A 21308-nucleotide genomic window follows, 5' to 3' on the forward strand; every position below is an offset into this window, starting at 1 on the left:
ATACTCTCATCTTTGCAAGTGCGTCCACTAGTACACATAGCCTGATCCATATCCCCTCCTGATGGGCTGTGAACATGCTAGAAATTCAGTAGGAAAATTAGCAGCCTCGGAGCGGCGCATTCCTGTATGTGGCAAAACCACAAGACGCACAGGAGTGTGCTGGAGTCTTCAGAGCACATGCCTGATCCTGGGCGGTAAAAAAAAAAAAAAAAAGACAAAGGGAGGGGCCTGGAATATGAATAAATATCAGGGGAAGGCGGAGTCTTCACATTTTCACTCCAGGGGCGGGCGTAGTGGTTGATCAATATCTGTTTATTAAGGAATAAGTGCTTTGACGCACCGCCTTTTGCGTGGGGATAGGAAAAGACATAGTTCCTCTTTCCACCAAAACAAAGAGGCAGTCGTAGTAGGAACACAAATGAAAAACCTCCCTTCAGCCCTACAGAATAATTTACATTTGTGTGTACTTAGTTTCTATGACTCCATCGTCTTACCGCTCAAGTCAGATCGCAGGGGCTTCCAACTTTGCGGCTTACTAGCTGTGTAACCTTTGGCCAGTTACTTAAGCTCCCTGTGCCTGTTTCCTCATCTGTAAAATGGGGATAAATAACCATACACCTACCTCTTGTGTTGTGAAAACTGAAGGAGATAAGATATACACAATGCTTAGAATATATGTAGAATGGTACCTGGCACATAGTAAGCGCTCACTGCTAGTTATTATCTTTCGGGCTATTTTACAGTTTCCAGTGGGTAATCCTAAATCTAATTCTCTTATCTCCAACTACACATTCATATGTTAAAATCCCTCATCCATCACAAATTAGTATCAGTAAGATATACAGGAGAAGAGGCATTTGGCAGGGCCAGAAAGGTTTATAAGTCCTGAAACAAAATGATTACATCAAACTACCCACTGTTTTCCTCTTCACTCCCTCCCCCTACCACATCTTCTTTCTGTCCTTCAATTCCTCACCCACCCTCTTTCAGGGACTAAATCAAGGACAGGACAGTGGTATCAGGCATAAGGGGATCTGGTTGGCGAGTGTCTTAGTTGGGTGGTGTAGTGAAAAGTGTATCAGAATTATAATCAGAATACCTAAATCCTTATCTTTGTGTCACCTCTTACTGGCCTCTCTGAGCTTCAGTTTCCTTTTCTGCCAAAGAGGGATAAAAATCCTACCCCTTGGGCCTGTTGTGAAGTCAATATATATGAAAGTGTGTTGTAAACTATTAAGTGTTATAGACAAGTCAATTATTATGAAAGTAACTGAACATGGAGCCTAGTGGTTTTGTCTGGTTACAGGTTACTATCCTCCATAACTTGTTCTCCCTGGGCCTGCTTGGCCCTTTTAAGCAGGAGATGGTTGCAGTGGGGTAGCCGACTAAGGAAGGGTTACATTGCAAGATGTTAAGTGTGTGAACCCTTTGGATGTGCAGAGTAGGTGGGGAGTACAGCCGTAAGCTGGAATGCAGGGCATTAAAGGTGCCAGAACAAGAGTGTGTGGATTCCTGTGAGGGTTTGAGACTGCACACAAACCTATAGGTCACCAGGAGTTTGGGACTGCATCTGGGACATGACATGCCACACTCTCGCCTTACCAACACCCATCTTAATTAGCTACCTCCCACAGGAGGCTCATTAAGGCCTCTCCATCCACCTGGCTGGGCAATTGTGGCAGGGGCTGGCTGGCAGAGCTGATGGGCCAACGCTAGAGGGGGTGGGTGGTGCAGGAGGTAGTGCTGACCCAGGCTGTGGGTTTGAAACTCACCAGTCAGGAAGTGAAGTCGACAGACAGACGGAAGGGCGGGCAGGGGAGGGAGTTCTGAGGCTGAGCAGAAGGGGCCTTCTGGGGTTTGGGGGCTGTGGGGCCATGGGCTTCAGGGCCAGTGGTTGCTCTTAGCCCAGCAGGACAGGTCTGGGCAACATGCATGCCCAGAGGCAGTTGGCTGTAGCTGCAGTGAGAGCAGAAGTCAGACGACATGAGGTGGCCCGGCAGGCTCTAAACCGCCTCAGGAAGCTGGCAGAGAGGGTGAGCGACCCTGAACTTCGGGACAGTATTCAAGCCTCGCTGGACAGTGTACGAGGTAAGAGAAGGATTAGCTCCCAACTTCGGTGTCTTGAGGACCAGCAGGGGCGTATAAGGGCTTGCAGGGTCATCCATCATTTCCCAATCAGCCACTTTCTGGTTCCCAAGATGGAGCTTGGACTTGGGGAAAGAATACATCTGGAAAGGATGGAAAAAGACAGAGGAGGTGTCATTTTTCCTCTTTCCCCAACTCTCCTCCTTCTCCCAGGGGATCAAAATACAGATCATTGCTGAGCTGACCTTGGCAATGGAGAAGTGGGTGAGCATGAGGAAGACAGGCTGTGACAGACCCATGGTAGACTTGGACCCTGCTGGGGGAGTCTGGGGCAGGAAGCAGTTTGGGACAGGAGGTTCCAGGACTGGATAATGTGGTCATTCCCAGGACCCACGAAGGATCAGTGACCTCTTGTTTTCCAGCTGTAGAGAGAACACACACTCACACATATGCCAGAAATACACCACGCAGAGTATCTCAGGCTCCCAGACACACATAACACTCACACAGCATGCTCTGCACAGCTGAAAGTGCAGAGAAGTCCCCAGGATTCTCCTCGGTCCCCTTTCCTCCCCGTGTTCCTGTTCCTGTCTCTCCCCCCCAACACACACACACCTTCCGCTCTACCTCCTTAGTGCCATTAGAGCAAGTGATGACAACACAGGGAGGAAGTGCTGCCATGGCAACACCATCCGCCACATCCTCCTGCCCACCCCAGCCTTCAATCCTGTGGTGGGGCCCTGGCAGGAGTAGCTTGTCTCTATCCACAAGGCCCCACCACTAAGGAACTAGTAGAGCTGGAGGTCATCTCTGGTCTGGTGTCATTTAATTTGCCTCTGAAGCTGCAAAGAGCCAATAAAAGCTAGCTACTTTGCTCACTAAAGGTGTCTGGGTGAAGTATATCCTCCATTATACCCTGGTCTCTTCCAGGCTCTCCATGCTTAGCTGCCTACCTGGGGGTTGTGGTGGGGGGTGAGTGGGCAAGAGACTGTTCTTCCCATCAAGGATGATTCCTGCCAGACCCCTCTGATAGAGGCCAACAGGAACTTTTGGTTCACTTGGGGAAGGAACAGTTTGGTTCAAGTTCCTAAGGGAACGGTCTAATTCCTTTTTCATTGCCTTTCTTCCACTGGTACCCCTCTCACCATTTCTCCCCCATCTTTTGCCAAGAATTACAGCTGATAGCTTCCCTATAGGGGTTAGAAAAGGAGACCTAGCGGGGAGTGGCCCCATGAGGCCTCCTAGGGAGGAACTCCAAGCTCCACCCACTGCTTAGGGGGAAAAAAGAAAGAGTGGGTGAGGAAAGGTTTAGGTCAGGTAGAGGAACACAGCTTATCTTTGGAGAGGAGAGAGAGAGGAACAGTGGAGGCTGAACTCAGAAAACCACTCTTCCTAAATGATTTGTTCCACTCCACTCTAAGAGTCAGGATTCTGTTCCCATTGAACATAAACGAAAACTGAGGCAACCAAAGGAAGGAATATTAAGCCAGAAGCAACACATTTTCACCCTCTCTTTCAGAAAAGTTTGTTGAAGGGTCTTCTGTTCGGGGGATGGTGTCATCCTTCTGCTGCGGGTGGGAGGGGGGCGCTGGTGGGTGCTGACTGAGGACCGCGGAGGGACTGGGTACAAGTTTCAGGGAGAACAAAGGGCACCCAGCATCCTGGTACCGTCCCCCCCTCATCCCCTACCAGGCCCAGCATGCCGCCGGCTTCTGCCTCCAAGAGCCGCCCACGGCAGCACTTATTATAGTCTCCGCTGCGTCAGGAGGGTGGGACGCCAAATTAGGGGAACGCTGAGACTCCCCGAGTCCCAGGGAGGGGACTTCAAGGCTAGAATGGAGGCCTCCCTCGACTGGTGCACACCTGCCCATCTCATCGTCTGTCCTCCATCGGCCTAGCCCTTTCACCCTTCTCCCTGGGCTTGAGGACAGTCAGCCTTTAACTCCAGGGTCCCTAAAAGGCTGGAGGACACAGAGAAGGCGTTTTTAATTCTATCTCCTCTTTAACCTTCGGAAAAAAGCCCCACCCCGAAAACCTCAGGAGATTGAATGGAACTTAGAAGAGGCCTGTACCCTCTGCCTCAGCTGACGGGGTCTTTATGTTGAGCCGCTAAATGTTCGGCATGCGTGTAACCAGGTGTGAAGGTGGTGCCTCCACTACTCAGCCGGTCCCCCCACCCACCATACACACCGATCCTCCTCTCTGCTTATCCCCGCTCTTTCTGAGGCGCTCTTGGAGCTACGGTTGCTATGGAGACCGGATGCATTTTGGTATGGGGGGTGGTGTCGCTCTGTAGACGTCTTCTTTCTCCTTCCACCTCGAGCTGGAACCTTGGGACTCACTTTTCCGCCGGGCCCCTCCACTTCGTAGATCTCTCTCCACTTGAGGCAACCCCTCCTTCCACCCACCCTGCTGAGTTCCATGTTTGTCCCCATCCCCAGGGAACACTTTCCAAGTTCACTTTGGGACAGTTAGGCTCAAGTCATGGCCCAGTCAACGCACTGCGTGTGGAAGGTGGGGGTGGACGACGGGGCTGGGTCGTGGGAAGAGGAACCCATGCAAGTACCTGGGGAAAACAAGGGGTCTTGGGAAAGGGATTTCAAGGCTCCCCATCTTCCCACGTCAGCCTCCCCGGAATTGACAGTGAATCCGAATTTGCTCCGTTTTCGCCGGGTATTGCCCACCCATACAACGATTTTTACTCTCTTGCCTAAAGGCCACACCCAACAGTAGCGCTTCCTAACCGAGGTGTGCTAGGGGAGGGGGCTCGATGTTGGAGTAGATGAGTCCAAGTTCCAGGAAATCCAGCCCAGGATTTGGGAGGGAAATCCAGTCCTGGATTTTGCACCGCCTTCGCAGACAGCCGTGCTGGTGGAGAGAAGGTGGGGGGGAGATTGGGTGGGGGGGCAGGGGGCCGCCTCCTCCTCACTGTGAGGGGAGCGCCCGGACACAGCGCGCATCCGGACCGAGCCGAGCCCCGGCGAGCCCCCCGGACCCTGCGCCCGGATCTCACGCCCCTCCTCTCCCGGACCCCAGACCTGTGGGTTCCCACCCCCTCCGGCTTCCCTCCTTCCTCCCCCGCCGGCGCCTGTATCTCCATGCCCAGCATCCTCCCCGCGCGCCTGCGAATCCCCCGCACGACCAGCCCCATTAGCTTCCCACCCTCCTAAAGACCCCCTCTCGACCCCCATCCGCGGCCCCTGTCCCTCGAGTCCCCCGTTCCCCGCCCCTGCCTCCCCCGCACCGGTTCTTCTCCCTCAGCCCCGGGTTCCTCTTTTCTGCCCCGTTTTCCTCCCTCTCCCCTTTTGCCCCCACTACAGTCCTCCCCGCCCTCCCCCGCCCATCTCAGCGCCCCCACCCAGGCCGGGGTGCAGGGTCCGGCGCGCCTCCTTGGAGCAGCACCAAGGTCCCGGGGTTCCAACGGGGTGGGGGCGCAGGGCGGGGAGCATGGGGAGGAGGCGCCCCGTGTGATGGGAGGGGGGCGCAAGCGGAGGCGGCGGCGGCGGCGGCGACAGCGGAGCCGGGCCGGGGGCTCAGCGGGGTCCGGGGGCTGGGGGCAGCGAGCAGGGCGGCCCCATGGCCGGGCCCCCCTGAGGCAGTCCGGGGGAGTTCCCTCCCCTCCCCAGCTCGGGGGTCTCGGGGCCCCATGAGCCGGGGCGCGGGCGCGCTTCAGCGCCGGACAACGACCTACCTCATCTCGCTGACCCTGGTCAAGCTCGAGTCGGTGCCTCCGCCGCCGCCTTCTCCGTCTGCGGCCGCAGCCGGCGCCCCTGGGACCAGAGGTACCGAGACCGCGGATCCCGGCAGCCCCCGAGGCGCTGAGGAGCCGGGCAAGAAGCGGCACGAGCGACTCTTCCACCGGCAGGATGCGCTGTGGATCAGCACGAGCAGCGCGGGCGCCGGGGGCGCCGAGCCCCTCGCCCTGTCCCCGGCTCCGGCCAGCCCGGCCCGCCCCGTCTCCCCGGTTCCCGGCCGCCGCCTCTCCCTCTGGGCCGCCCCTCCCGGACCCCCGCTCTCCGGGGGCCTGAGTCCAGACCCCAAGCCCGGGGGCGCCCCCACCTCCTCCCGGCGCCCCCTGCTTAGCAGCCCGAGCTGGGGGGGCCCGGAGCCCGAAGGCCGGGCGGGCGTCGGCGTCCCCGGCTCGTCCTCCCCGCACCCCGGCACCGGCAGCCGGAGGCTCAAGGTGGCGCCTCCTCCGCCGGCTCCCAAGCCTTGCAAGACCGTGACCACGAGCGGCGCCAAAGCCGGCGGGGGCAAGGGCGCCGGTAGCCGCCTGTCATGGCCCGAAAGCGAGGGCAAGCCCAGGGTCAAGGGGTCAAAGAGCAGCGCCGGGACTGGAGTTTCTGCAGCCGCCGGCGCCGCAGGGGGAGGGGGAGCGGCAGCCACGACCTCTGGTGGGGTCGGGGCTGTGCCCGGAGTCCGAGGGAAGCTGTCCCCTCGGAAAGGCAAGAGTAAGACCTTGGACAACAGTGACTTGCACCCGGGACCGCCTGCCGGCTCTCCTCCTCCGCTAACCGTCCCAGCCACCCTGACTCCCACCTCTGCTGTCACCGCCGCCTCCGCGCTACCCACCGGGCCTGCACCTCCAATCACTCTGGAGCCTCCAGCTCCCGGGCTGAAACGGGGCCGGGAGGGGGGCCGAGCATCCACTCGAGATCGCAAGATGCTCAAGTTTATCAGCGGCATTTTTACCAAGAGCACAGGAGGGCCTCCTGGTCCCGGGCCCCCTCCCGGTCCGCCGGTCCTGTCTTCTGGCAGCGGGTCTAGGGAGCTGCTGGGTGCAGAGCTCCGCGCCTCCCCCAGTGAGTAGGCCCAGGGCCTGAGGACAGGGAGGGGAGGGCGCCTGGAATGCTCAGCTTGGGGTGGAGGAGTGGTGTCCAGGACTGACTGAGAGAAGCTTCTTGGGTGGATGGATGAACCAGGTTCATTTCTCTGCCAAGAACTGGGGCAAAAAGGATAAGAGGTCCTGGAAGCGGGGTGAGTAGGCATTGTGGGACATGAAAGACGACCATGTCAGAGGGACTCAGAAAGCCTCAGAGCTTTCTGGGATAAATAATGCCCTTGGTCAGCATGGCTGTAGGAAATTGCTCCCAGAGAAGCCCCAGACTCCACTCCCAGCTTCAGCTGGCCTCTGGGAGCATGGAAACGGCTTTGCGTTGCCCAGAGGGTTACTGAAGGAGAAAGAAGGTGGGGAAGCCTCAGTTTCTCCTGAGCACTTGGGGTGGGTGATCAGAGTGACCTTGCAGACAGTCCTCGCCAGGGACAGGTCTTTTGCTGGGCTGAGAGCAGGCTGGTGAGGTTTCTAGAAGGAAGGGACAGGGTGCTTTCCATTCAGTGAAGGCGAATTGGGCAGTACGGGAGTGCACGGGCGCTGGAACGTGCTGAACACGTGCGTGTGAAGTGAGAGGGGGCGGATAGGTAGCTTCACGCTCCCCCCACCGCCCACCCCAGCCCCAGAGCGCATTGAAATTCCTAGGGGGCCTGACCGGGAGTAACTCAGTGGGGTGGAACTGCTGCAAAGGCAATTCTTACTCCTGGAGACTTGGGAGTGGGTACGGAGAAAGTACTGTCTTTTTCCGGTTGGGGGGTGGTGGTGGTGGTGGTGGTCTTTATTTATTTTCTAGAAGAGAGAGGCGAGGGCGTCTCGGTTCAGCTCACACTCCCGGGAGAGGTGGCGAGTCCGGGAGCGCAGGCGGCCCCCGGGGTTTGGCTCTCGAGCGGGTGGGAGCAGATGGCTCCGGATCCCAGAGTTCCCGCCGCAGCTGCGGCGCCCCGGGAACGTCCGGCTAGTGTCAGGCGCGGGGGCTGGACCCGGCGGGCGGAAGGAGCGTCTTTCCTCTCCCGCCCCCCCACTCTATCCCTCCCCAGGCCGGTGGCTTCTCTCGGCCTGGGAGTGGAGCCCGGTTCCCCATCGTTCTTCTGGAGGGTGCTGGTGAGAAGGGTATGAGAGGGGCGTATAGAAAAATCCAACCTCCATTCCTTGGGCTGTGGGGAGGGGTCAGGGCCACAGTGCCGTTGACCTTGAAAAGGGGGAATGATATCTTCACTTCAGGTTCGGTTCTATGAAAGGGAGATTGAGGTGGACCTACTCCCTCCTATGTCCCAGTCCCTTTTTCTGGGGATTTACCCTGGGAATCAGTCAGTTTGGTGAGCAGTACACCTTTTTGTCTTCCAGAGAGAAGACCCCATCAACTGTCAGAGTCTTGGTCCCCCAGTTTGGGGCAGGGACTCATGTTTGGGGATGTGTTTTAAGGGAGATGCCCACTGAAGTATTTTTGTCTTGCTGGCTCCGTTGCTAAGCAACCACTGAGCGGCAGCAACAGCTGTGGGGAGAGAGACTAGGATGGGAGGACTGGGGACCACTCTCACCTCAGCTTTTCCACACAGCTCTCCAGCCCAGGCAGAGCAACTACAAAAGGAGGAGGGGTAACAGGGTTGGGAGCCCTCCTTGGCCTGGAGTATCCCTCTTAAGACTCCTTTTCTGTTACAGAAGCTGTGGTCAATAGCCAGGAATGGACTTTGAGCCGCTCCATTCCTGAACTGCGCCTGGTAGGTAACCCAGTCTCCTGGTCTGTGTGAAGGTTGATCTCTCTGCCACTGGCACTCAGCTCTCTCGCCTTCACCTCTTCCCTTCCCTCCCTCTATGAGAATGGGGAATAGTTTTCCAGTTCTGAGATTCTACCTTCATAGCACCTTCCTGGGGCTTGATACATCCTCATAACTTTTCCTACTATAGTTTCCCTTCTTCCTGCTGGTCCATGGTCCTCCAGATTTCTCCTCATTTCTGACTTCTCCCCTTCAGTCCTTCATGTTCTGTTGCCTAGAATTGGGTAAAATTTTCCAACTATTGCCTAGAGCTGTAACATGTCCCTCACCAGACATGCATCTGGTATGTTTCCTAAACAACAGAATACCAAAAAAAAAAAAAAAAAGGCACTGAATTGACACTCTTCAGCTTGTGGTCCACTTCTAGCTTGGGATCATTTCTTACAACACTCCTGGCCTGATCCTTGCAAATGCCCTCCTGACTGATGTCACCCAGGCCCTGTAGAACCCTGCTTGGAAGACTTAACACTGCCAGTCTCTTAGAGTTCTCTGGAATGTTCAGACTCAGTCATCCTGCCTCTTCTTAATTCCTTCCTTCTCTGCCCTACAACCTTTCCTCAGGGTGTGCTGGGTGATGCCCGGAGTGGGAAGTCCTCGCTTATCCACCGATTCCTGACTGGTTCATACCAGGTGCTGGAGAAGACAGAGAGTGAGTTCTCAGGACCCATAGTAACCTAAGGGTTGGGGTCAGGGATCTGGGCAGTGTGATCAATGACTCTGCAGGTATGGTGGCCAGAGAGAAGAATGCAGCCACAACAGCTTAAAATACAGGGAGCATGGGGAGATTTGGTGACCTGTGACCTCTGACCTCCTATCACTCCCAACTCTTCTGGACAGGTGAGCAGCACAAGAAAGAAATGTTGGTGGATGGACAGACTCATCTGGTGTTGATCCGAGAGGAAGCTGGGGCACCCGATGCCAAGGTGAGGGATGAGATGATGGGGTAGGCAGGTGGGCTGGGGTCAGCACTGGCCAAAGGAGAGGCCTCTGGTTTCCCAGGTCTCCTTGGGAATAACATCCAGAGAAGTGGACCTGTCTGACCATCCATTTGCTCCCTCACCCTCCGCAAGTTCTCAGGCTGGGCAGATGCTGTGATTTTCGTCTTCAGCCTGGAGGATGAGAACAGTTTCCAGGCCGTGAGCCGTCTTCACGGGCAGCTGAGCTCCCTTCGGGGTGAGGGACGAGGAGGCCTTGCCCTGGCACTGGTGGGAACACAAGGTAAGGAGGGGCTGAGGAAGCACAGCTTTCAGAGGGGTTGCTACTGGGTATTACCCAACACAAGTGAGAGCTTGGCAAGGTGTGTGGACAGGGCCACTGGCTTTCAGTAACCCTCTGGAAGGAGCCTGGTCTCCAAATAAGAGTCGTTAAACAAAACACAAACTCCCCAAGGTCTGAGAGAGAAAAGAGGACCTTCCAGGAAGGACAGCTGCAATGGCAACCTCCTTCCTCTGAGATGTCACCTGCTTGGTGTTCTCACACTGCTGTTTCCTGATGCCACCACCAGGCCCTCTTCACCAGCAGAGCCAGGAAAAGCTTCTCCAGGACCCACCTGTACGAAGCTGGCAGGTCTTTCTGTCTAGATGCCTGTCCTGCAGATGGCTGTTTCCACCTGTTGCTTGCCTCTTGGCTTCCTGCTGCAGATGAACAGTCCACCTTTTACCATGGACATTTAGCCTCATCCCAGTTCATATGCTGCCAGGTGTCCTCCCACTCAGTTCAGGACTCACTGAATTTGCAGGGCAGGGGGAGTGCCACTCAGGAGTGTCAGCCGTGTCAGACCTTATCAGGACATTCCAGTCAGCTCTGGAGTATTCTTTGAAGACTGGCACACTGAGCTCACCCAGCCTACTCGTGATGCAGCTGGGCCCAACATTCAGAAAAGACTATACGCTCCCATTGCACCCGGTCATAGGGGGGATATTGTCTCATACCCTATCCCTAGTGGTCCCAGCGGAGAAGGCGATGGCACCCCACTCCAGTACTCTTGCCTGGAAAATCCCATGGATGGAGGAGCCTGGTGGGCTGCAGTCCATGGGATCGCAAAAAGTTGGACATGACTGAGCGACTTCACTTTCACTTTTCACTTTCATGCATTGGAGAAGGAAATGGCAACCCACTCCAGTACTCTTGCCTGGAGAATCCCAGGGATGGGGGAGCCTGGTGGACTGCTGTCTATGGGGTCGTACAGAGTTGGACACGACTGAAGCGACTTAGCAGCAGCAGCAGCAGTCCCAGACTAGGACTAGAACCCAGAAGAAAGGAAAGCAGCAAAGTGGGCATGGGCGCCCTCATCCACCACCCCTTCTCTTTCGTCCCCTCAGACAGGATCAGTGCTTCCTCCCCCCGCGTGGTGGGCGATGCTCGCGCCAGGGCTCTGTGTGCTGATATGAAGCGCTGCAGCTACTATGAGACTTGTGCAACCTATGGGCTCAATGTGGATCGGGTGTTCCAGGAGGGTGAGCTTGGCCATCCCTTGCGTGTGTTGGGGAGCAGGGAACTTAGATATTCCTCAAGGTCCCACCTCCAGGCCTCCCTCTGTGAGCGACAGGAAATTAGCCTGTGTGGGAGGGAGGAGGGACCAGGGAGGTCAGAGAAGATTTGCTTAATAGCCACAGGTCCTTCTGGGCAGGAGGAGCTGGCAAGGCCACAGTGACAAGGAAGTTGGAGCCTGTTATCTCCTGGGCATTTCTCAAAGTTGGGCACGAAATGGTGGTCTTGGGTCTCTGCCCTGCTCATGCCTTCTTCCCCTCCCCTCCCCTAGTGGCCCAGAAAGTGGTGACCTTGCGAAAGCAGCAGCAGCTTCTGGCTGCCTGCAAGTCCCTCCCCAGCTCCCCGAGCCACTCAGCAGCTTCCACTCCTGTAGCTGGGCAGGTGAGTCAGGATTTCATGGTCCAAAGAAGGGCTGGTGGGAATCAGAGGAGGGGCTGGTGATCCAAGGAGAGGCACAAAGAACCCAAGGAAGTTGTGGGGGTGAGGGCAGATGGAAATGGTGGTGACAGTTCGTAGAAAATGCATCAGACTGGAAATCAACCAGGTTTGAAACACCATTTGTAGCGTCCTTGAGCAATTCACCTAAACATCCCAAGGTTGTCAGGAAAATTGTATGGCATAAAACTTGTGAAGTCAAACTCTGCAAAATCTGAAGCACTGTGACAATGCTAGTGAGGAGTTTTATTATTAATGATAATACAAATAAATGGTGATGAGATGAGGGACTATCTCAGATTCCTCATCACTTGATGTGACTGTAGCCTGGTGGGCTGGGGGCCCCTCGGCAGTTCTGAGCCCTCTGTTTGCCTGCAGGCTGGTAACGGGGGCCACACTAGCGACTACTCTTCCTCTCTCCCGTCCTCACCCAATGTCGGTCACCGGGAGCTCCGGGCTGAGGCAGCTGCAGTGGCCGGATTGAGCACCCCAGGGTCCCTGCACCGGGCAGCCAAGCGTAGGACCAGCCTTTTTGCGGTATTGGACACTCTAACCCCCTATCCGCCTGTCCCCTGTTACATGCCTATCTTCCCTGGTTCCTAAATCTCTCTGTTGGCCCTTCATCTGTCTCTCATGTCCTTCCATCAGCATATCCATCCTCTAATTAATGCCAATAACCATTCCAGAATCGTCGGGGCAGTGACTCTGAGAAACGGAGCTTGGACAGTCGGGGAGAGACAACGGGAAGTGGACGAGCCATCCCCATCAAACAGGTGGGTGGTGCAGGGACTGGGGTTGGGCTGGGGGGAGCTGGTCTTCACTGGGTTTTCTCCCACATGTCTCTTTCCATTCTTCAGAGCTTCCTACTGAAGCGAAGTGGCAACTCCTTGAACAAAGAATGGAAGAAAAAATATGTGACCTTGTCCAGTAATGGCTTCCTACTCTACCACCCCAGCATTAATGTGAGTGCCAGAGACTGGCTGGGCTGCAGGGGCTGGCCTTGGGTGCACTTCTAGCTCTTCCAGTCTGTGCCTCTAGCAGATATCAACACTGGTTCTGGGAAGTGCTAGTCCTCTTCTTTTTACTTTAGCAAAACATCTGTTAGGCAGCTACCATGTGCCCATGTTGCAGATAGAAATGTAAATCCATCTCCTGAGGACTTGCAATCTAGTGCGAGCAGATGGAGAAAAGACCTCTAACCTGGCCTGCCATTCAGGGATGCTTTCTGGGGGAGACAGTGCTGGGCCCAGTCTGTTGGGCTCATCCCAACCCAGTCAGCTCCCAGAGCCCTCTCTCCAGTCCCTCTCTGCCCATAATATTGGCTGCCTCCCAGCACTACTGAGGACCCCAACATTCCCTACACTCTCAACCTCTATACTCCTGTAGGATTACATCCACAGTACCCATGGCAAGGAGATGGACTTACTACGAACAACAGTAAAAGTCCCTGGCAAGAGGCCCCCACGGGCCATCTCTGCTTTTGGCCCCTCAGCCAGCATCAACGGGCTGGTCAAGGACATGAGCACTGTCCAGATGGGAGAAGGTCCTGGTGAGTGGGGCTGCTGACAAAGGGGCAGGAGAGGGGCCAGGGCTAGGAAAAAGAGGAGCGAGGAAGAGGAGAATGGGACTGGTTAAATGGGAAGGTGGGTAATGACAAGGGACCACGTAAGGACTCACTCAGAGACTGACTCACTGAGGATTTATTTTCTTCCCCATCTGACAGAAGCCACCACTCCTACACCAAGCCCCAGCCCCAGCCCTAGCTCCCTGCAGCCACCACCAGACCAGACATCCAAGCACCTGCTGAAGCCAGACCGGAGCCTGGCACGAGCCCTCAGCACCGGTCAGTAAGGAATCATCCTCCATTGCTGTCTTCCAGATCCAGAATGGATGCGGAGGGAACTAAAACTGGGGTGGGAGCTTGGAGGCTGGACTCAGTGAATAAGTGGACACCCTAAGCACTGACTGGGTACCCAGGCACCAAGCTCAGTCATACTGTGTTTAGCAAAATGGCTAAGACAAGTGGGTTCTAGAGCTAAGCTGCCTGAACTTGAACTTGAATCCTGGCTTGCCACTTGGGCAAGTTACTTGACCTCTCCACATCTCAGTTTCCTCATCTGTAAAATGGAGATAATAGTTTCTACCTCAGACGGTTGCTTTGAGGCTTAAACTGAGAACATTGTCCTGCACATAGCCAGCCATCAACATTTGGAATGTTTGGAAATATGTATTTTTTAAACAAATAGCAAGTAACATTGTAACAAGTGGTCCTCACAACAACCTTGTTGGGTCAAGATTATTATCCCCATTTTAGGGATGAAGAAACTGAGACTCAGAAGATTAAGTGACTTGCTCAAGGTCTCAAGGCCAGTAAGTGGCAGAGCCAGGATCTGAGTACAGGTCTGACTCTAAACCACTCATCTGCCCTCCTCCCCAGGATTGATCAAGGGGGACCTCCTAGAGAGGGATGGCTGAGGAGGGGGACCCTAAAATGCCAAATCTAGTTCAGGGGAGACAGGTTATGGAGAAAGCAGGGAATCTGTGGAGGGGGCAGCTGAGGCAGCTGTGTTCCCCTCCCCAAGACTGTACCCCATCTGGAGACCTGAGCCCCCTGAGTCGGGAACCCCCTCCTTCTCCCATGGTGAAGAAGCAGAGGAGGAAAAAGTTGACGACACCGTCTAAAACTGAAGGCTCGGCTGGGCAGGCTGAAGGTGAGGCCCTGGTGGGCAGTTTCACTCTCACCCTGGACCCTCACCCCCAAACTCCAGGTCACCCCTGCAGGAGGAGGAAAGGTGCCTGAGAGGAGTGCTTGACTATCATCACCACTCTGTACAGTATTTAGTGAAAAATGGACGGATGCCTTTCAGCCCCTGTGCTTCCTCCTATTCCCCAGCCAATGCCTTTTATGGCAATAGGGCCCAGCCCCTGCTCTCAATGGCCCCTGTAAGTCTGTAGCTCTTGCTCCCTCTCCTCATGACCCTCTAGTTCATGTTCCAGACCCAACTCTGCTTAACACCCCAGCCCCTGTGCCCAGAAGGCTCCATTATCCCCGAGGACTCAGTCCTTGACTTCAGTGACCCCCAGTGACTCTTCAGCTCCTGTTCCCAATAATTTTCTGTGATTGCCAAGCTCCCACAACAGCCTTTGACTACAGTGATTTCCATTCCTGCCTCCCTGTGACTTCCCACAGACCCATGAGACTCTGCCTGAATCCCAGGGACCCCTCACCCCTGGCCTCTGAACTCCTGTCCCCCTTCCCCATGTTCCCTCAGATCCTGGCCATCCCTTCCCCTCCCAGAGACCCGGCTCCTCATTGGTCATGATCCCCGGTCCCTGCCGCCCCTGCTCTCTGCCGGGTGCTCAGACCCAGGTTCCAGATCTGCCTACTCTCATGGCTCTTGGCTTCCGCTCTTCTCTGCTCGGGGCCACTGACTTTAGTTCTGCTTTCTCTCCCCATCTGTCTGTCCTGCTTTGTCTCTGGCACTCTCTGTCACTATCTCTCTCTCCACCTCTCCATTTGCCTCTCTTTTTTCTCCTTTCTTGGTCTCTGTGTCTGTTTTGCTCTCCATTCTATCTCTATCTCCTTTGCTTCGGGAAACCAGCCAAGCGCAAAATGTGGAAACTAAAATCCTTTGGTAGTTTAAGAAATATTTATAAAGCAGGTAACAAGTGGGGAGCTGGGTGGGGCGCTGAGCTGGGGTGCAGAGGGGTGGGGGTGCCCCTGCCTTCCCCTGCATGTGCTCGGGCTTCCTGCTCTCCCGCACCCTCTGCTTCCCCAACCACTCTGCTCCACTCCCAGGGGCTTGGGATGGACCTCTGGGAGGAATGGTTTGGGCAAGGCAGCTCCTGTTTGAATTTTATCCCTAATGACCCCATCCCGTCCCCCCACCTAGAGGAAAACTTCGAGTTCCTGATCGTGTCCAGCACCGGTCAGACATGGCACTTTGAGGCAGCCAGTTTTGAGGAGCGGGACGCCTGGGTTCAGGCCATCGAAAGTCAGATCCTAGCCAGTCTCCAGTGCTGTGAGAGCAGTAAGGTCAAGGTAAAGGGTCGGGTGTTGGGCGGAAAGCAGAGGTGAGTGTCTGAGGCGTCCGGAGAAGGGCTCAGAGGGAGAGTCTGACTACTTCCAACCCTTTCTGCAGCTGCGCACAGACAGCCAAAGCGAAGCCGTGGCCATCCAGGCGATCCGGAATGCCAAGGGGAACTCAATCTGCGTGGACTGCGGGGCCCCCAGTGAGCACAAGGGGGCAGTGGAGAGACCAGGGAGGGAGTGTGGTTCGCTAGAATTGATGAATGCTGCTGGGTGGCCCGTCCAGCTGCTCCGCCAGGGAGCTGACCCCTGCATTCCGTCCCCAGACCCCACGTGGGCCAGCCTGAACCTGGGCGCACTCATCTGCATCGAGTGTTCTGGCATTCACCGGAACCTGGGCACACACCTGTCCCGCGTTCGCTCGCTCGACTTGGACGACTGGCCGCGGGAGCTGACCCTGGTGCTGACAGCCATTGGCAACGACATGGCCAACCGCGTGTGGGAGAGTGACACGCGGGGCCGCGTCAAACCCACGCGGGACTCTTCGCGGTACGCGCGCAGGAGAGGGGTGGGGGCGACTTAGTGTGTGCAGCTCCCAGGAGGGTCACCTGGGTAGGGAGCAGAGGTCTTGGGGTGGGAGGTCCCTAGAGCCTTTCCTGTTGATCTCTGGTCCTGCAGCGAGGAGCGTGAGTCGTGGATTCGCGCCAAGTACGAACAGCTGCTGTTCCTGGCGCCACTGGGCACTTCCGAGGAACCGCTGGGCCGCCAGCTGTGGGCCGCGGTGCAGGCCCAGGACGTGGCCGCCGTTCTCCTGCTTCTGGCCCACGCGCGACACGGGCCGCTCGACACCAGCGTAGAGGACCCGCAGCTTCGCTCCCCACTTCACCTGGCGGCCGAGCTCTCCCACGTAGTCATCACGCAACTGCTGCTGTGGGTAAGTGAACCGGGGATGTTGTAAAGGGGTTTGAGGGTTCCGTCTGGGAAACGGGCAGGCGCGCGGTGGGCGGGGCGAGATCCCCAAAGGCACCCTGTGGAAGTGGGCCTGGCGATCCTGGGGAGCCGGCGGGAGGGGATTGGCCCCGGGGACGCACCGTAACGCGGCCGTCTCCGCTCTGTCTAGAACGGCGCCGACGTGTACGCCCGCGACGCGCAGGGCCGCACCGCGCTCTTCTACGCTCGCCAGGCTGGGAGTCAGCTGTGCGCCGACATCCTTCTCCAGCACGGTTGCCCGTGTGAGGGCGGCAGCACGGCCACCACTCCCAGCGCGGCCACCACCCCCAGCATTACCGCCACGCCCAGCCCCCGCCGCCGGAGCAGCGCTGCCAGCGTGGGCCGAGCCGACGCTCCAGTCGCGCTGGTATAGTTGCGCCGCCGGAGAGACACCCCCACCCCCACACGGGCAGGGCACGACCACACCGGGTGGACCGCTGGACAGATGCACCCACTCACCTCTCTGATCCGCACCTCGTTCCCGCGGGAGCACTTCTTCCCCCACACCATCCCCGCAAGAGGGCACAGCCCCCGCGCCTCCCGGAAGACACAAACTCACTTCCCTCTCCCCAGCGAGGCATGGAGACCCCAGCTTGACACGCCCCCTCTCCACTGTTTCCACACTCGGATTGCTCTGGGTCTACCCGCTGGAGGGACTCCCCCGCCGAGGTCCCCGCTCCTGGCCGTTTGGATGTGCCCGCTCGCGCCCCCTAGGGGTGGGGGATAGGACTAAGTCCTGCCTGTGTTCGATTATCCCACGGCGGGAGCATTTACCCAGGCTGGCTCCTGGGGCGACGCCACGCCACAGGGAGGGGTTAGTACGTGGGAAGGCTAGCCCTGGGACTTGGGGCCAATAAGGGGGACCCTACCCCTTCCATGCTAATCTCACTGCCCAGTGAAGGGGGAAGGGCAGCGAGGGGCAGGACCCCTGCTGCCCATGGGGGTAGGGGGTCCCCAACCCTTTCCGTGAAAGGGACCAAGAGGAGTGGAAATCAGGACGTTCCCCCCACATCCACCCATGGATGGAAACTAAAGGGTCGGGGGAGCCGAAAACCTGGGTCCCTCCTCACTATCTTGGGAGGGAGAAGGGACGAAGCAAGAGCGGGCTAATGGGGACTGGGGAGGGGCCTTGTAATTTATTGCTTTGTTCCCCAACCAAGGGGCGGGGGCGGGCAGGGCTTGGGGAGGGCGTTTCAGGGTAGGGGAAGCCAAGGGTGGGCAGAGGGTGGGGTGGGGTGGGGGTGCTCTCGGGTTGTGAGTGTCTGTGACCGTGACTGCGTCCCTGTGACTGTGCAGCGCCCGTGGTGATCTGGGGTAGGGGGCACCCCTACAATGGGACCCCTCCCCCACTGTTCTTCCTGTCCAGCCCCTTCCTCCCACTGGAGCAGCTCCAGACCCATCCCTCAACCCCATGATCCCCCCCAGCCAGGGTTAAGATGGTGTGAGGCGGCTGGGAGGGTTTCCAGACCCCCCACCCCGCACCCGCACCCGTCCCATCCCCAGAAAGGGGATGGTGGGGTGAATTTACCTGGCCCAGCCCCGCCTCCTTCAATCAACCCAGCCCTTGGGCCGTCTGTGTCAGTGGTTTCCGGTCTTTTTTTTTTTTTCCTGGCTAAAATATTTTGCAGAGGACCAGGTAACTGGGGAGAGAAGAGGGGCGGGGGCAGCAGGGGATACTACCCCCTCATCTCCTCCAAGGCAAGTGGTGTGAACCTTCATCAACAGCAATTAAAGAGGAAGTGATTTTGTCTAGGGGGTGAGCTGCTGGTCTGTTCTTGAAGAGCTGGGTCAGGGAATGGCCTTGGTCAGGCTGGGGAACTGGAGGTGGGAGAGGGCTAGGGTGGGTGCCTCCTGCTGGGGCTGGTGGCAGGGCAGTATCTAGAGGGAGGAGGTGGTAGGTCAGGTACTCCATCATGTGCAACAGTTCCTGGAGTGGAAGGAGACAGGCAGGTCAGAGCAACAGTGGGGACCCAGGGAGTAGAGAAGTCACTAACTCCCAAGATGACTCCTGTTCTGGGCGGGAGGGGCTGCTTGGAGGAATGAGGAGATAAGGTCGCTTTGGTTAAGAGCAAGAACTTTGGAGTCAAATCTGGTTTTGACACCAGTACCTCCGCTTCATAGTTAAGTGATCTTGGATAGGTTATCTTGGTGGCATCTGTTTATCTGTAATCTGAACAATATGTGCTCAGATGGCACCTGGTCGGGGCTCCAGCATCAGCCCTGGGGGACCACCCCAGGCCAGACTACTCACTTTGAGCATCTGGTACCAGAAGTAGAGCTTTATAGTAGAGTCCCTCTCCTGGCAGGGAGGGAAGAGCTGGGAGATCTCCCAACCACAGATGTCACTGGTGTCACAAATTCCAGCTCCGCTGAGGCGGACATCTGCCCACCCCCATGACATGCAGAAGACTGCAAGGACATGGCAGCCTGAGGCCCACACCATGCCAAGAGCTGCAGCATCTTGTGGTTCAGCATGTAGCCAGTCCTGCTGTTGCTTGTCTGCAGCTGAAAGCATTCGACCTGGTAGAGGGGCCAGATGGGGTGCTCTTGGGCCAGCAACCTGGGCACAGCCACACACATGTTGTCAGCCACTTTGATAAACCATCTATGGCCCATTGTCTTCTGGTGGAGTTGGTTCTGGCCCCCCAGGCACACTCAGCCTCATGAGGGACATTCAGCTACAGGTGCGCCAGTGAGCTGATTGTATGAAGGAGCCCAGATCCCACTCACATGGGAGGCCCTGCTTCTGCAGGGTCCTAGGCTGGGTGACCTCCTAGCACAGCAGCCTGACCCAGAAGAAGGTGGAGTCAGGGTTGCAGATGTGGTCGCAGGTGTGTGGTCTGGGAAGGCAAAGCAAGAGGAAGAGAGGCAAGTAGCAAAGAAGACTCAACTGGGAGACCTAGCCACCATGCCCCCCTTTATCAGAGCCCCTAGATGCCCCCACTCCATCCTCACTTTCTTTTTTGGTAGCAAAAGCTCACTCCCTTCCTCAGAAGCTTGAATGTGAGAGATTGTGAGAAGGAAACAAGGACCCTGGAGAGAATGAATGACCACAGGGAGCCAGAGGCGAGTGGGATGTTCCTTTCAGTTCCTAGCAGTGAAAGGTGGCCAAGGTGTCAGCAATCCCACATCAGATTCCCACACTAAGGACTCCACTGGCTTCTTTTTATCATGGGCTGCATCTTGGCCTGTGGGAAATGTAAAAGGTGGTTCTCCAGACTGTGGCAGAACAGGACTCTAGAAGTGGATTCCCTGAGGGCTAGAGGGGCGCTGCTATCCCTAACATCCACGCCAACTTCCCAGTTCCCCTTGGGGTCCTCACCTGATTCCTGCTGCTATCTGCTCTCCCCTCTTCCAGTTACCATCTGCCATACATCCTGCTCCCCTCCTCTTGTTTGCCTTAGTACAGCTGGGAGTTTCACCAGAAGCCAAAGGAAAGTAAAAAGGAATTTATTATTGAAAGTACAAAATGATTAAATCTAGCAAAGTCTCTAGAACTCTATTTTCTTTTTTATTTATTTTTATTTTCTATTGAATTATAGTTGATTTACAATGTTGTATTAGTTTCTGGTGAACAGCAAAGTGATTCAGTTACATATACATATATATGTGTATATATACACACACATGTATATATATTTTGGGGGGTATTTTCCATTATGATTTATTACAGGATATTTAATACAGTTTGTTTCCTGTGCTATACAGTAGGACATTGTTGTTTATTTTGTATATAACAGTTTGTGCCTGCTAATCCCACACTCCTAATTTATTCCTCCCTCACCCACTTTCCCCTTTGGTAACTATAAGTTTGTTTTCAATATCTATGAGTCTGTTTTTGTTTTATAAATAAGTTCATTTGTATCATATCTTAGACTCCACATATAGGTAATATCATGTGATATTTATCTTTCTGACTTACAGAGTATAATTTCTAGGTCGATCCATGTTGCTACAAATGGCACTATTTCATTCTTTTTTTATGGCTAAGTAGTAGTCCAGTGTGTGTGTGTGTGTGTGTGTGTGTGTGTGTGTGTGTGTGTGCCACATCTTCTTTATCTGTGTATCTGTCAGTGGACATTTAGGTGGCTTCCATGTCTTGGCTATTATAAATAGTGCTGCAATGAATATTGAGCTACATGTATCTCTTGGCGTTAGTTTTCTCTGGATATATACCCAGGAATGAGATTGCTGGATCACATGGCAACTCTTTTTTTTTTTTTTAAAGGAACCTCCATACTGTTTTCCATACTTGTTACACCAATATACATTCCCACCAACACTGTAGGAGCGTTCCCTTTTCTCCACACCCCCTCCAGCATTTATTATTTGTACACATTTTTAATGAAGGCCATCCTGACCAGTGTGAGGTGATGCCTCATCATAGTTTTGATTTGCATTTCTCTAATAATTAGCAATGTTGAGCATCTTTGCATGTGCCTGTTGATCATTTGTATCTCCTTTGGAGAAATGTTTAAGTCTTATACCCATTTTTTGATTCAGTTGGTTCTATTGTTATTATTGAGTAGTATGAGCTGTTTGTAAATTTTTGGAAATTAAGCCCTTGTCAGTTGCATCATTTGCAAATATGTTCTCCCAGTCCATAGGTTGTCCTTTCATTTCATTTATGGTTTCCTTTGCTGTGCAAAAGCTTATGTTTGATTAGGTCCCA

At 55.4% G+C, this 21308-nt stretch overlaps 1 protein-coding gene and 1 long non-coding RNA gene across 5 annotated transcripts; one reads left to right on the forward strand and one right to left on the reverse strand.

The window, feature by feature from the left end:
• Positions 1–291: 291 nt before the first annotated feature.
• Positions 292–6015, reverse strand: LOC138437476 (uncharacterized). Of its 2 annotated transcripts, none has more exons than XR_011255976.1 (3): positions 5777–6015; positions 2331–2507; positions 292–2228 (listed from the first exon to the last, which is right to left on the reverse strand). It is a non-coding gene; the product is annotated as an uncharacterized lncRNA (long non-coding RNA). The 2 variants fall into 2 exon arrangements; XR_011255977.1 differs by lacking the exon at positions 5777–6015 and adding an exon at positions 2592–2692.
• AGAP2 (ArfGAP with GTPase domain, ankyrin repeat and PH domain 2) lies at positions 863–20459 on the forward strand. 3 transcript variants are annotated; one of them, XR_011255975.1, is made up of 19 exons: positions 863–2088; positions 8576–8634; positions 9253–9340; positions 9529–9614; positions 9762–9909; positions 11013–11147; positions 11453–11562; positions 11995–12153; positions 12303–12389; positions 12474–12578; positions 13003–13165; positions 13340–13459; positions 14199–14327; positions 15510–15658; positions 15759–15849; positions 15973–16195; positions 16325–16580; positions 16767–17163; positions 18304–18388. XR_011255975.1 is itself a non-coding variant. In XM_069584802.1 (18 exons), exons 1-18 carry the CDS (start codon positions 1929–1931, stop codon positions 17007–17009), a joined length of 2511 nt encoding a protein of 836 aa, XP_069440903.1. In that variant the 5' UTR covers positions 863–1928; the 3' UTR covers positions 17010–20459. The 3 variants fall into 3 exon arrangements, 2 of the variants coding, with proteins under 2 accessions (XP_069440903.1, XP_069440902.1); XM_069584802.1 differs by having other exon boundaries at positions 16767–20459; XM_069584801.1 differs by lacking the exon at positions 863–2088 and adding an exon at positions 5664–6887 and having other exon boundaries at positions 16767–20459.
• The last annotated feature ends 849 nt before the right edge of the window (positions 20460–21308 follow it).

This window comes from Ovis canadensis, chromosome 3, assembly GCF_042477335.2.
Source record: "Ovis canadensis isolate MfBH-ARS-UI-01 breed Bighorn chromosome 3, ARS-UI_OviCan_v2, whole genome shotgun sequence".
Lineage (NCBI taxonomy): Eukaryota > Metazoa > Chordata > Mammalia > Artiodactyla > Bovidae > Ovis > Ovis canadensis.

Excerpts from the sequence above, each read along its gene's own strand:
- AGAP2 (XM_069584801.1), top strand. The coding sequence starts at position 5,732 with ATGAGCCGGGGCGCGGGCGCGCTTCAGCGCCGGACAACGACCTACCTC. Across the intron at positions 9,910-11,012 it reads GGCACTGGTGGGAACACAAG|ACAGGATCAGTGCTTCCTCC; the intron begins GTAAGGAGGGGC and ends TCGTCCCCTCAG. Across the intron at positions 12,390-12,473 it reads GAGCCATCCCCATCAAACAG|AGCTTCCTACTGAAGCGAAG; the intron begins GTGGGTGGTGCA and ends TCCATTCTTCAG.